At 36.5% G+C, this 15,141-nt stretch overlaps 2 protein-coding genes across 4 annotated transcripts in view; one reads left to right on the top strand and one right to left on the bottom strand.

The window, feature by feature from the left end:
- LOC132095402 (protein disulfide-isomerase A5-like) overlaps window positions 1-5,153 on the bottom strand; it is a 48,091-nt gene extending 42,938 nt beyond the window's left edge. The window contains exon 1 of the mRNA XM_059500337.1: window positions 5,046-5,153. Coding sequence (XP_059356320.1) covers window positions 5,046-5,150 — 105 coding nt within the window. The 5' untranslated portion in view covers window positions 5,151-5,153. The remainder of the gene's footprint in view (window positions 1-5,045) is intronic.
- A 2,498-nt stretch (window positions 5,154-7,651) lies between these two features.
- The window catches only part of LOC132095400 (semaphorin-5B-like), a 143,400-nt gene continuing 135,910 nt past the window's right edge, over window positions 7,652-15,141 (top strand). For all 3 annotated transcript variants that reach the window (XR_009422441.1, XM_059500336.1, XM_059500335.1), the window contains exon 1: window positions 7,652-7,808. The gene's annotated coding sequence lies outside the window, so the exon portion shown is untranslated. The remainder of the gene's footprint in view (window positions 7,809-15,141) is intronic.

The following is a 15,141-nucleotide window of genomic DNA, read 5'->3' as shown; positions in this document are numbered from 1 at the left end:
CATTTATGGTTATTATATTATTAGACTAAATATTGATGCACATAGATGTCTCAATTCAACTGCCACTGGAAAGTAAAAAGTAAATTTTATGTGAATTAAAGGTGACAACGTTTAATTGTCAGAGACAACGTTCTCTTCCTCCTCACATTTAATCAACTTTGTATGAGCAAATGGGGTCCAGCGGAATGGACAACCTGTGCCGACTGAGTGACATCCCAGCAGCCCCAGCGCCTTGGGAGCCAGTGAGTGTGTGAAGATGACAGTCAGGGCTAATTAAAGTACTGCAAAGCTGAGGGACCTGAGAAATCACACCTCCTCTGACTTCAGCCATGCTGACAGCGGGGGCAGACATGGTGATGCATTATGAAGAAATGTCAGAGAAACTTACTGAAGAATTTGAAAGGACCATCTTTCTTTCATCAAGTTACTCAAGTCCAACATTAACTTTGAATGGGTTATATCATAAAAGATGACATTTTTCAATAAGACTAAGCTCAAAATTGGTTGGTTCTAAATTCTTGCACCTCGTGATATCAGGCAGTAACACATTACCACATTAAGATGTCAACAATGCCTATTTAGTTTTCAAAATATTAGCATAGTGAGGACATAAGATAGTATATATTTTTTATTTCTGAACACAAAAATATAATCAGTAAACTTATAAATCAGTGCTGTTTCTTGCTGTGTGTAGCACCTACCTCATTTAAATGATTAAATGCAAATGTAAATATAAATATTAGACCCCACTACAAGCGCTCTTTCCATAAATAAATGTACAAAAATGCAGCTAAAATGGCCTGTTTAATTTCTAAGGGTATGAGAGGGGAAAAAAAACCCTGTTAAATAAAAAAAACTATTTTATTTGCTGTAATTAACTTTGGCTAATGTTATAGTTAGAACTCATGGAAAAATAAAAATGTCACTGTGAATAGCACAGAAAAGTCGGCACATCGTAAAAAACTGATTGTTTCTCAAATTACCCATCTTTAACACTAAAATGTACAGTTTCGGCACACAGACAACTGCCGCATTCAACCCCATTCAGGGACAAAAGAGTCAGTGTTCTACATCTAGTCCCATCAGGTTTCCATCCCTATTTGGTGCACCTTCTATTCTTCAAACCTGACAGTCGACCAATAGAGCGGGCCCATTACTGTCTGGCAATCATCATGTCCTGTACCTGTTACAAAGACTTTCATTTGGCCTTCCCTTAGCAGTGGTGCTCGAAGTGGGCATTATCCTAACAACACCAGTCTTTTCACAAGACGGTGATTGTTATTATCATCCACTGAACAACTTTGAGAGACAGGCCTGATCGTGTCCTGCCGATCAATGTGAAGTGAACAGAACAGGTTGAAAAAAAAAAAAAACATGCTGTGCACCACTATTTCATCTGATGAGCAGCTACGGCTCAGGGGAGTGAAAAGACCATGCAGGGAAGGAATGGGGTGATGGAGGAACACATCTTTCTGCATATTCATAGCTGAATCTCTTTGTTGCTGCATTTGAAAGAGCTCCTCATGGACTCTTCAACTCAACAGGGATGGTCTGCAAATCATTAACTTGAGAATAAACAATTCTTCAATAGACACTTGTGACACAGATTTCAGCAGCATGCGGAAAAATTTAATTCTGAAAATAGAAACATGGTTTTCAGTTTCTTTCAAAATGCATCTCTTCACCCAAAAAGTATTCAGAAAATGTACAAAAAAAAAAAAAATCAGAATCTCCATAGTGCGAAGTAAAAGTATAAAGTAGTACATTAAACTCAAAAAACATTTTATCTCCCATGTTTGCATTCATATAAAGACCCCCCCCCCCCAAACACACATTTTATATACTGATTTTGTGGGAAAATGTGAAACATTCTTTAGTATGGAATTATTTACACAAAACTGAGTCTTCAGTGTCACATGATCATTTAGAAATCACTCTAATATGCTGATTTAGTGATCAAAAACATATATTATTACCAATGTTGAAACAGTACTGCTTAGTATGATACCGCAATAAATTTTTTCAGGATTCAGTGGCAAGTTTAAAAGAACGGCATTTATTTGGAATATACATTTTTGGTAATTTATATTTACTGTCTTTTGTAAAGTTTTCATCGTAATTTTTGATCAATAGACAGTGTCCTTTGCAATTGAGAGGGTATTAATTTCTCTCTCTCTAAAAAACAACAACAACCCCAAACCAACAATAAAATAATCTTAATGGCATACAATAGTTTTTTGGGGGGAAAAATATGAAAAATATTGATATTGATCACATATATCTTCAGAATACCAGAATAAAGCACCCAAATTAAATAGACTAACTTATGTACTTTAGCTTAAAGGGATGGCCCATGCAAAAATTTAAATTATGTAATTTACACATCCTCACGTCGCCAATGGTCCTCTCTGACTTCCATAGTATGGGGGGGTGGGGGGACACTATGGACTATGTATGTATGTATGTTTGGTTACCCACATTCTTGAAAATATCTTCTTAAGAAAGAAATTCATACAGGTTTAAAAGAACGTGGGGGTGGGCCATGGATGTCAATTTTCTGAAACATAACAAATCACTATATACTTTACTTGCAGGAAAGACAGAAGCTCAGACATTCTACCTAACACAAACTAGAAATTTAGCAATGACAAAATTCTCATTTTGGGTCTAATTATTCCTTTAACAACCAAAGACCATTACTGTCCATTTCCAATTCATCCTTTCCAAAATAAATAAAGAAAATTGCACAAAATGTTTGCAAAGCTCTAGTATAGCACAGTATATAATTCCTCAACTATCTAATTAGGTCCAGTATGTTGTACTTGACTGTAGTTTATAGATATTAGCGCTCCTGCTATTAATCTTCCGCTCAAGGACACCAGCGTTTCAGCAGTAGACCTTGCTGACATGTTTTGCACAGCATGGGAAACACTTAAACAAAAAATGATCTGTCATACATCAACGCAAAAACATCTTGCTTAATCAGCAGTGGAAGCTGTCATCAAGCATGCACGGCGCAACCGGCATCGCAAATCTGCTTAATAAATAAAATCTCATTTTCACTTTTAGGGTCTCACTGATTCAGCATAAACCATACCGTTCCTCAAACACGTGCCTTCTTCCTGCTGAGCCAAACAACACAGGGGGCTTCAGCTCTAATTCACAAGCAGAAGGAAATGACTCCACAACTGAAACGGTCCATCTATGAGTCAAACGGTCTCACACACTTAGTTGCAATAGTTTACTGTACAGCTAGCCATCTCCATACACAGCATCCTGCTGGACCAAGCAGTGTGGGATGGGGAAGAGAGAGGGCTGTGGGGTGCCTGTAATCAAGATTAAGGGATTTTATAAATTGTTCTGACAAGCGGGAGGGCTGGAGGAGGCACAGATAGCAGAGTGGTTTCTCTTCCTCCACCCAACCACCACAAAGTCTTAACAGTTCAGGAGAGTACTTTTGTTTGCGGTGGCAGCCGCAGACCAGGATGTGAGACAGGAAAGTGTAATGAGAGTTGACTGACGTGGCACAAGCGCTATTAGGGTTCAGTGTTGAGGACACGGCCCACATTGATTCACAAATCAGTTGTGGAACAGGGTTGATGCACTTTAAACTGAACCAAATGTGGGTTAATTAGCTCCAAACATTACAGGCTAATTTCTGTCATGCTCATCAATAGCAGAATAAGGAAGACAGAAGAAAAACAGCACTGATCAACTTTAAATTACATTGCTACTGTGAATATAAACCACGCCCTAACACAAACTGTAAGATAAAGATCAAATATAATCACAATAGAGAAGTAGAAATAACAGTTGGTTCCACATGCGTTCATATGTTGTTGATTGTGCATAAACATGGGAGTCTGTGAGACAGTACGGTCAATATAATGGGTTATATTTTGTAAAAATGCTATTTAAAACACAAGTTTGTATTCATGTTGACATAATTTGAAAAAGACTCATTTTTTATTTATGTGTGATGTTTATTTGATGTAAACAAGTAAAATAATAATACTAATATTAATACCCAGGAGTACAAATTATTTTTCAATAAAGTTTGCAAATATTTGTCGAGGAAAAAGAAATTGATATATGGATATCAACAAGTTTCCTAAGATTTTCTTCCTTGTAAACAAATGTAAACAAATGGTCAAATATCAATTTTTAAAGATATTTGATAAAAACGAATTGACACAGTCATGGAGGGCCTAAAAGGTATTTTATGTTTTATGATTTTCTTGTCATAGAGAACAAAATGGCTTCCTGCATGTTGGTTACACTACATTTTTAATCAAAGGGACAAAACTTTTAAATATTAATAGCACAATAATAATATTTTATAACAAAATCACTTTACTACTCATTGTTTAAAAAAAAAAAAAAAAGATTACGCTGAATACTGTTATACTGTATTCTTGAAATACTTTACAAATATACATTTTTGTAAACGATTTTCAGAAAGTTACCTAAACATATTTTTTCTCAACTTTAAGCTCTTCAAAAATATCAAAATGACTTTTAATTTAAAAATGGACTACTCGTTTATCATAGAAAAGGTGCATGGTGTGCACGAAGTGAATGCATTTTCACGTATTTTTGTATAACATAATAGATCTGGACAAAATTAATGAACATTTCATTACATCAGTGACCTAAATAAGACCTTTAAAATAATTCAAGAACATCTCTAACATGATATATTTATATCAAAGCAATAAGTCAGAAACATTTCCTATCACCAACATTAGTGAATCCGTTTTGACATTAGAGAGTTGCATGGAGAGCATGAGGTGTTCACGCATGTGAAGCACAAAGTTGGATGTGTATAAACATCAAAAGCAAGACACGAGAACTGATGAATGAAACGGACTGATCTGAGTGTCTCTCTCCTGCTGTCAACTTTGAGCTACTGCTGCAAGAGGGACAGAAGATCATTCCCTTTTTCTTTCGCTTTCGTCTTACGTCAGACAGAAAACAAATGTCCGATATGCGCAAAATAACATCATTGATTCTATCGATCCATTAGATTCCTTATAAAGACTCACCAATGACAGGAATAAGAACATTTCGATCAGTCTCCTACGTCTCCCGAATCGGTTCCAAGAAGCCATGATGCCGCTGCCACGTCTGGCTACGCAAGCGCAATCCATGTTCCTCCAGATCCCTTGAGAACGCAGTGCTTCTTAGGAAATGTAGTTTATTGAGGGAGCTGTTAACGGGTAGGCTACTTGTGATTTGTTCAAATGTGTGTGACTTTAGCTCATGTAAACTATTATTAGCCATGCAGAAACAGCAAATAACATTCTATAAAATCCCTTTCTTAACTCAGGCTTTAAAACTGAAAGCAATTAGCCTATACGGATTAATGAGGTGAGCTGTTCAATGAATTAATGAATTGAGTTAGAGGATGGTTTACATTTACATTTAATCATTTAGCAGACGTTTTCATCCAAAGCGACTTACAAATGAGAACAATAGAAGCAGTCAGGTCAACAAGAGAACAAAAACAGCATACAAGTGCCATGACAAGTCTCAGTTAGTCAAGTATAGAACGCATAGCCAGGTTTTTTTTTTTTTAATATAAATGAAAAGACAAGAAAAGGAAAAGTGCTAGTATTAGTTGGTTAAGTGCAGGCGAAAAAGATTAAAAGAGACTAAAAGAGTCTTTAGACGTTTCTTGAAAATGAGTAAAGACTCAGCTGTATGAATTGAGATTGGGAGGTCATTGGTCATTTTGGCTCATTGAAGACAACCCTCGCTGCTGCATTCTGGATCAATTGCAGAGGCTTGACAGTACATGCAGGAAGGCCCGCCAGGAGAGCATTACAATAGTCCAGTCTGGAGAGAACAAGAGCTTGGACAAGAAGTTGGGTGGCTTGCTGTGACAGGAAGGGTCTAATCTTGTTGTATAAGGCAAACCTGCAGGACCGGGTCGTTGTAGCAATGTGGTCTGTGAAGCTTAACTGATGATCCATCACAACTCCTAGGTTTCTGGCTGTCCTCGAAGGAGTAATGGTTGATGAGCCCAGCTGTATAGAGAAGTTGTGATGAAGCAATGGGTTAGCTGGAATCACCAGGAGTTCTGTCTTCCTAAGGTTAAGCTGAAGGTGATGGTCATTCATCCAGCTAGAAATGTCACTCATACAGGCTGAAATGCAAGCAGCTACCGTCGGGTCATCAGGCTGGTTTCAAAATGATTTTCGGCTCAGTCTTTTGAATTGAATGAACCACAGTCAAACTGAAAGTTGTTGTATTTTGATGTGTTTTTATTGTATAAAATATAAAATATTTCTGGCTTTGCAAGCAAATGGCCTGACCATAAATCAAGAAGAAGAAGAGAAGAAGAGGAAAAGATCTGATAATTTATTTAGCTTCCATATACCTGTGAAAGAAGATAAAAGCACAATTATTTTAAATTATATATACATTACACACACACACACACACACACACACACACACACACACACACACACACACACACTAGCCTATAAAACTCAGTATAACCTGTAAGAACCCATAGCAGATTTGATAAATGTTCATTGTTAAAGTTAATGATACATTTTAAATGGTATAGGAGAAACTAGGGACACAAGTGTAAATTTTTATCAACCACTGGCAAAAAAATAAAAATAACTTTTGGCCTACAAATTGATGAATGGCTCAATAACAATCAGAATAAACCATTCTTTTGCCAAGTAATATCATTATAACTGCAGTCAGTGGTTGCCAAGTAAAGCAATTTAGCAGCAGCCTAATTAGAACTGAAAGAAAGTATCAGTTTTAAACATTTTTATTGAACAATATTTGACTAGTTTATTTTTCAAACAGTTCAAAGTTAGTCCCTCCGTGTTGCTATTTCATTATGTAGAGTAGACCATATTAATAAGTATTGTTTTCATGCCTCATTACTGAAGGAAGGCTCTTAATAATAGACCAGTAACAACTATTATATCATATTTGCAATGTACCTGCTTATGTGTCAGACACACTGTAGTGCCACCACCTGGATGTGACAGTGGTACCACTGCACTGACTCACTTCCCCCAGCTGGTTCATGCATATTGCAACTTGCACTGTTCGGTAATTACTGACAATTTCTTGTGTTTTTGAACATTCTTTGATAATTCTTTGAAATAATTTGTAAAAGCCTATGAAAATACAGTGTGAATATGTTAATTGTTCAGTACCATGACCACATATAGTATCATGCCATTCCCATATAACATGGTACAATGGTACATCTTGAGTATCATGGTACACCATTGTACAATTGCACAATGGTACATTGTGTGAGTTTATTGATTGCACCACACAAAAACCAAAACATGATTATATGACACATTGCCACTTTTGGCAACATTGTGAGATCCAAACAGTTAATTAATTGCCATGGTACCTCACTGATTCTAGGGACAGACTATCCAGGTATGATACAGGGGTGTTGATGAATCCCAAAAGACAATGTCTTATTGATCATTTGAAACAGGTTATCAGAAACGTTTCTATCACAGAAATGCATGTAGAATGTAAAAGGAGAGCTTTAAGGGCTAATGCAACCACAGCGCCAAACATGTGAGGTGGAGCTTCGTAACAGAGTTTGCACCCCCATTTGATTCAATTGCAGCTGCCCTTCTGTAGTAGCCTCCTCTTTCCAGCACAGCGCAGTAAAGCAGCTGCAGGTCGATCGGTGGAAGTCATTCACAGAAAAGGGATACAGCACAAGAGACCAACGCAAAGCGGAGATTGCGGTTTATGCGTTGCGTTTTACGCACGGTATAATTTACTCCAGAGGAAGAGCATCAGCAGGTAAAAACACTCTCTCAGATATCATTACCTTACATTTAAATGCAGTTATTTATAGAAACCGCCTCTAGTGTTCTTGGAGTAGGATGATACTGTGAAGTACTTTCTGAACTTCTGCGGTCCAGAGTTCTGCGGCCACATTATATCTTAGGCTACTGACTATCAACATTTCAGCGAATCTCGGAGATTTGTTATTTATTTTTTTAATCTGGGAAGAAAATAAAATAATTTTATTTGTTTTGTTTTCATTAGAAATACTAAGAATTGTCCGATTTCAAAGTATGTTTGTAATAAATATTTGCCATTGGGTTTGCATGAACAAGTAGCAAATTTAGTCATTTTGTTGTTTTTTTATAATTAATAAAGACTTCTGGTTTTCTAATAAAACCTGCTTTATGGGCACATTTTCTCTCTTTATCGTGATAAAAAAAAAACTTATTGGGAATGTCATGTTTTTAAACCTGTCCTCTTCTCTCCGTTTTATTAAAGAAAGGAAAATGTTCTGTATAAACAGTATTCAGTATACCTTTATCCTGGCACGGAATTTACTCGCTGCTCACGTTCTGTTCAGGATCCGAGGAATTTTGCTTTGGAATTGAAGCGCTCAGGCTCCAAGTAAAACACGCTATATTTCACTCTCCTTTATCATCGTTTGGCATTTGAAGGACATATTTTTACTTTTCATCGAGAATAACCCACTTTCGCACAGGACTTGCGAATAAGATTCTCAGAAGAGATGGAGGGAAATGTTTAACATCTCTCGGCTGCACATACAGTAGGCTATTTCAGTCGATTTCGTTGTTTTCGCGCTACTTTAAAAGCCTTAACATTAAAGCTATTCGTAGGCTAATTTATTTGTTAGGCTAGCTATTTGAAAAGCACAACCGGTATTTATATAGGCCAATTGTCAGTCATATAGCTTGGCCTATGTGAATGATGGGCAATGGTGACGTTATTCAGAAAGGTAAAGAAGACAATTTAATATAGCTTATATATTTTGTTCATAGGCACATAGGCTACAGTAAAAACAGCAACCATAAAGTTTTTTTATATAGCGCCTTTCTACAACTTAAGCTCGCTTTAAGACACAACACAAAGGCGCAAATGCAGGTAGTCTACAATCAAAAGAGGTAAGACCAAGGCTATGAACATGTAGGCTACATAAACAGTATCACATCTAATGACAGTTTATTGATTTTTTAGGTGGGCGTTGAACTTATTATTCGGGTCATATCCGCAAGACACATATTTGTTGGCAGTTTTAACTTCTCTATTTTCAGCCTCGCGCATTTTTATAGTGAGCTCAAATCTGTTCTTAGGCTTATACACTAAGTGGCTCAAATTGATTTTCTCTCTACGATAAAACCTAGCCGTTTAAAAAATTGCTGTCATTTTAACTCCACTTTTATTTTCACTGTCGTTTGAACTGAAATGATTGCATTTGGTTTTACACATGATGTTCAAGTTATCTTCTCGAACCGGAGAGCAGGTGTAGTCTACAGAACACAGATTGCAGCGCTGGTCAAAAACGGTAGGGGGCATTGTCGAGTCTCGCAGCCAAAGCACACTCTCACTAGAGATGGCTGATAGCACACAAACGCCAATGTTAGAGAAGGAAAATCACCTGTTGGCTTGAAACAATCTCAATCAGGGGCGTTAAATCTTGGAAACTACCTTCCTGCTGAGCTTTAACTCCAATCAAACATTTGAAGCAACTAATCAAGGTCTTTTGGTTCATCCCAGCATAATAACAACAACTTTGTTGAAAACGCTGTAATTTAATGAAAAGCAAACGATTGAGTGGTACAAATCTGTTCCAATCCTTAGATTTCACATTGTTGGCTAAGTAGGGATAAATGATAGATGCATTTGATGTTCTTCTAAGCTTAAATCAAAGAGTTTTTATATATCAAGATGTGCAAGCTCGCATGCTCTCCCAGGACAACATCAAGGTCTGATGTAAGAGTCAAGACTTATCAGCACATTAGTTTGGAAAATGAAGGGGCTTTAAAGGAAAATCATTATAAATCCAGGCAGTGTTGGGCTAGTTACTCAAAGAATGTAATACATTTCTCATTATTAGTTACTCCTTCCAAAAGTAATATTGTTACTTTATCTATTACTTTCTGGCAACCGTAATTAGTTACACTTCTAGTAACTAGGCAAATATTACCTTTTCTTCACACCCCACATAAGTTGTAACGGTGTATCTTCCACATAAAATTCTTCTAGAATGTTACTAACAACATATTTCCACATTGGACTGCAGTCGGAAGTTATTACAAACACTCAATAGTGATTGATAGTGACATTCAAGTAGAAGTGATGTATTAATCGCGTTAATTGTCATGTGTAGCTTGATTTTAAAGGCATCAAAAGTAACTAACTAAGCTGTTTTAAGGATGTTATTGTTTTATTGGTAATATTATTAGTGAAATCTTAGTAATTAGTTACTGCCTAACATTGGATATAGTATTCTCAGAAAAAAAAAAAAAAAACTTTTCCTCTTGGGAACGAGTGTGGCTTGTTTTGAAATTCTTTCACTCAATTTCATCCTTGATATTGGTAGAGAGTGAACAAATCTTATGATATTTCCCCATTGTTAAACCTTGAGACCCCATTGTCTTTCATTTAGAGTGAGAACAAATTAGGTCTGGTTTAGTATGTCTAGCTTGACTATCCTCAGGGGGATTTGGCGATATATTTACCCAAGCTTACTCATTCTAGTCAAGCACCGGCTGTCTACTTATTCTTACCCTAACACCCCTCACCGCAATGTTGATATGGATGTCTCTTGGAAAATGCATCTCAGTCGTTTATTATTAATGATGCTTGCTGCTCGGGTTCTTGATCAGGATTTCTATAGGTTCAGACTGTCAATTTCAAGAGAAAACCTCAAGGGGGTCCTTATAGTATGACTCAATCTCTGAGGTCTGACACTCCACAGTAGATTGTCATTACTCATATGATGAAGGAAGTCTGGCGCTATTGTGTGTGTCTACGTGTGCCTGAGGCAGCTTCTGAACGTCTCTCTTAACCAAAGAGGCTGATTGTTTACCGGTCCACTAAAGGCTTTTGTGTATGAGTATTAATATTCATATAGTCCCCCACCCTCACCACTACCACATGTGTCAGTTGATTCATATGTTTTCATAGTGCATGATGCCTCGTCTTTTCATATGTAAAGTAGGTTTTCATGTGTAAAGATCTTATGAGATCTCTTTTCAGTTTGTAAGTGATTAAGTATTAGCCTCATCTGGACGTCAGTTAGTGAGTGACATCCATAGAAAGGAGGCCTGAAAATGCAAGGAAATCTGATCATTTGCATTTGATATCATCATAAATAATTTTAGCACTTGGGAAGCAATGACTTAGTAGCCCTTATCAAAGTTTTAGCGATACATATGTAAGATGTGCCATGTGAATTATTTCTGATGTGAAGTCATCATTTGAGAGGGGACAGTATAGATAAAAGTTTAATGGGAAAGAACTTGATCTGACTGGCAGTAGACATGACTGCATGCAATAGAGTGTCAATGTCAAGTGTACTTCTGTCTTGTTTTGGGGTTAGTGAGATGTCTGAACTTGAAAATTGTGTCATTTTTTGCTCACCCTTATTTCCTTCCAAAATCGTAAGAAATTCTTTTTTTACTGTGGAGCATAGAAGATGATGTCTCCATATGTTTTACCATGCAATGGAAATCAATGATCAACAAATCGATTACCAACCTTTTTTATGATATCTTTTGCGTTCTGCAGAAGTATTAAAAACACACAGCTTCTGAATGTTGTGAGAGTGAATGATGACAGAAGTGTAAAGTCATACATTTATAAAGTTCCCTCTTAAAAGCTGTCTGCAGATTCTTCATGCTCATAATACAGTTTTAAACATTCATTAATGTTTGAAGAAGCATTTTCTCTATCGTAGCACTTCTTCATTTTGAATATTAGATCTCCTCAAGGCACCCAGAATTCATCTTTCTGAATTATCCTAATGATATCTTCCATAAGAGCTGGTCTGCTAATATGTTCCAGCTACAACGCGTGTGTGCGCTGTACCTTTCTAAGTAAAACAAATTTTATGGAGCCATTCATTAGTCAACACTATTCAAGTTCTTCAAAACCATCTTTATTATCACTTTTTTTTAGCTTCTGAGAGAGAAATGGCATGTTTAGTTCTTGAGTGTTAAACTAAAGTCAGTCTAGCAGCTGAATCTTACTTTTTGTATGCACAGGGCTCTTTTTCAAAGCACTTCAGAGGGGTGTAAGGTAACTGCCAGTGTAGGCTGACATTTTTTAACTTGACATTGCTTGATTTTTTTTAACCATATTTAAAGGATGGTCTACTGAAAGTGGTGTTAGTCATATAATCTTCTAGTTTTTGATGCTGGCCTGCTGTTAATTTATCCTGAAAATGATTCTTTATTTGACATTTCCTTGCATTGATAACAAGCCTCCACAAGCTTCATGTTTTGCAATCGTGGTCTGTGCTTTACTTAACCCTAGAAGACCCAAATATAGAAAAAAACCTTTTAAATGTTGTGATAGGAGGCCTCTAATACAGAAATATAAGTTTTTTTAAATTATTATTATTAATTTTTTTTTAAATTTTAATCTGTTTTTAGTTAAATGTTGTAATATTGCAACATTGGGCTCTTTGGGTAGCAGAATTTCAGTGATTTTACTCACTGTCTGAACAAATGTAAAGAACATCTAAAGGTTCATTTGCTGGATGAAATGCTTATGCAACACCATAACCATAGTATATATATATATATATCAATGATAAAATTAGTCATATTTTTATTCAAACAAAACATTTATTATAAAATATGTTCTAATTATATTTACAAAATCTGATGAACTGAATGAAAGCTTATATTAAATATTCCTCATGACTTGACTTTAAAACATTCTGTTTTCCTTTTGGATGGCATCAGTGATATATCATGCACATATGACGGGACGGTCTTTCTTGGCTGGTGGCATTCTGAAATGTAGAAAAACAATGGTTATTTTCCAGGCTAAAAATATCAGTGCAAACTGATCCAAAACATACTTACACATTTTACACATCTTATCATGCTAATAGCACGTATACCCCCCCCCCCCATATTCCAGATTATGATCACCTGTCCCTCATGCATCAAGAGGATATTTGGGCAAACAAGCAAAGGACCAGTTAAGTACATTTTATAAATCATAAGATACAGATAGATTAAAATATTGTAACACAAATACTTTCAAATTACTGAAGAAATTTTTTTTTTACCTTGAACTTATCAATGAATAATCATAAAATCTTGATTGAATCTCAAAATGGTAACAAAAAAGACATTTAAAATTTGTGAATGACCAAAAACAGTGTTTCTATTAGTATTTTTTTCACATGGAACAGATGAGAAGTACAATTCATCCATGTAATGTGAAAGGTGCACAGGCAAATTCTGCTACCACAATAACCCAATGATGTAAAATTACAACACTGATATAAGATGAAAATCTAAAATGATCAATGCATTCAACAATATCTTAATATTTACGTGATCTACACATATTAATAATCACAGAAACAATATTTTAGGCATTTTACTTACTTGAATGTAGATTTATCAAGTCCAGTAAGACAAGATGGTGTGCTTCAAGGGAAGTGTGCAGGTTGTGTGAGTTTTTTGCCAGGTAAATAGACCTATTTTTAAAATCTAGCACCTAATAGCATTGCAAGGCTGAAGAATAGGGTCCATTAGTTGTTTTAATGTGGTTTTAGAGAAAAAGAATTACAAATACACTCTGTTTTTATGTAATTAAAGAATCTGACAGTGGACCACAGTCATATTCTTTTTGGCTGTTTTCAATGTCATTAAGTGACACGCTGATATAAGATATAGTATTAGGTAATAGGGTTTTCTGTCTGCCATTCCATAAAAATGTCTCATCCCACAAAAAACAAAAATAAAAAATAATACATTTTGCAAGTAAAAATATAAAATATATATAGAGAGAGAGAAAATTAAAGCGAGAGCCAGAGCCATAATTAACTTGACTATTCAAAGAATTATCATAGTTTAGCCCCAGTGGCTTGTCTGGCGGAAATGCGACACATCCTGAACCTGTGGTGCCATTGGTTCTTAAAGAGGGAACTTAGCTTATGGCGTTCCCAGGCAGTCTTTAAAAGGGAATAAAGGTTTTTGTGTTGTTCTCTATTTTGAGCCCCTGATTGGTGTGAATTGTTGCTTTTCATGAATCGCTTCATTATTATTCTTGCTATCAAGGGGTGGAACAGATGAGTTCAGTGGCCTTGGCTGCTTCTCAAGAATATTGTAGGAAAGCCCTGCTATCTTTTGTTTGTTGAGGGGGTAGGGATAGTGAGGTTTGTTGAATTAAACGTATTCCCCAAAACAGTTCAACTGGAGCTCAACTGGAAAAACAAATCATGCTGATGGATTATCGTCTTAGTCTGTTAATTTTTGATAACAGATGGTTGCATATTGTTTTCAAATGTGCAACTGTCCGTAGTGCTACCCTTCTGAATGTCAGAAACCTGGTGTGGATGGATGGCTGGGCGCTACTCGGTCTGGGAAATGCGATCTGTGATACGGCTGAGCTACTCGCTGTCTGCAGCCCTAATTAATACTTGATGTGATTGAAGGCGCTCAATTTGTCTGGAGTCTTATCTTGTCAATGTGTTTGTTGTTTTTTTGCCGAATGTCTTTCAGACAGACGGCAGCTGAAATAAAACAAACAATTAAGTCTTGGAACCGACAATTATGTCCTATGTTGTCATGGAGATGTTTCTACACAAATCAAGCGAGACGCATTGCTCACTCTTGTGGATTCTAATTAAACGAATGCTATACTTCTTTAATCCCACCTCTTTCGCAATCGAAAAATTGTGTCCCTATGAGGCTGAAGTTTTCTCTCAAGAGTTCCTGTCAGCTCCTGAAGCCAGAGAGAGGAGTGGCGAAATGTCTTTAATAAACAGAAAATATATCTACATGCAAATGCTTCCAGTTTGAGAACTCAAGTTATTTGTTTGTCGTTTGTCATAGTGAACGGTGGATTGTCATTTTAATATTTGTAAAGCTGGTTTTCTCCGCCCCGCTGTCAAGGGAGGGATGCAGTTGTATGTAAGCGGACGTGAAGGCATGCATCTTTTCTTTGGCATTGTTCGGTCGAAGGAGGCTTCAATGAGGAGACAGGGAACAGGGTAGAGACCAAAATGCTCCCACAGTTGATTTGCCCATTGTGGGGGAGGAACACTATTCCCATTGATGGTGTTGTTGGTGAAGCCCCCAAAAGCTGGAAAAAGGGGGCCCATTCAGTGCAATGGGTGACC

Source organism: Carassius carassius, chromosome 19, assembly GCF_963082965.1.
Source record: "Carassius carassius chromosome 19, fCarCar2.1, whole genome shotgun sequence".
NCBI lineage: Eukaryota > Metazoa > Chordata > Actinopteri > Cypriniformes > Cyprinidae > Carassius > Carassius carassius.
Note: the sequence above shows the minus strand (reverse complement) of the source record. Positions and strands in the feature narration are given on the sequence as shown.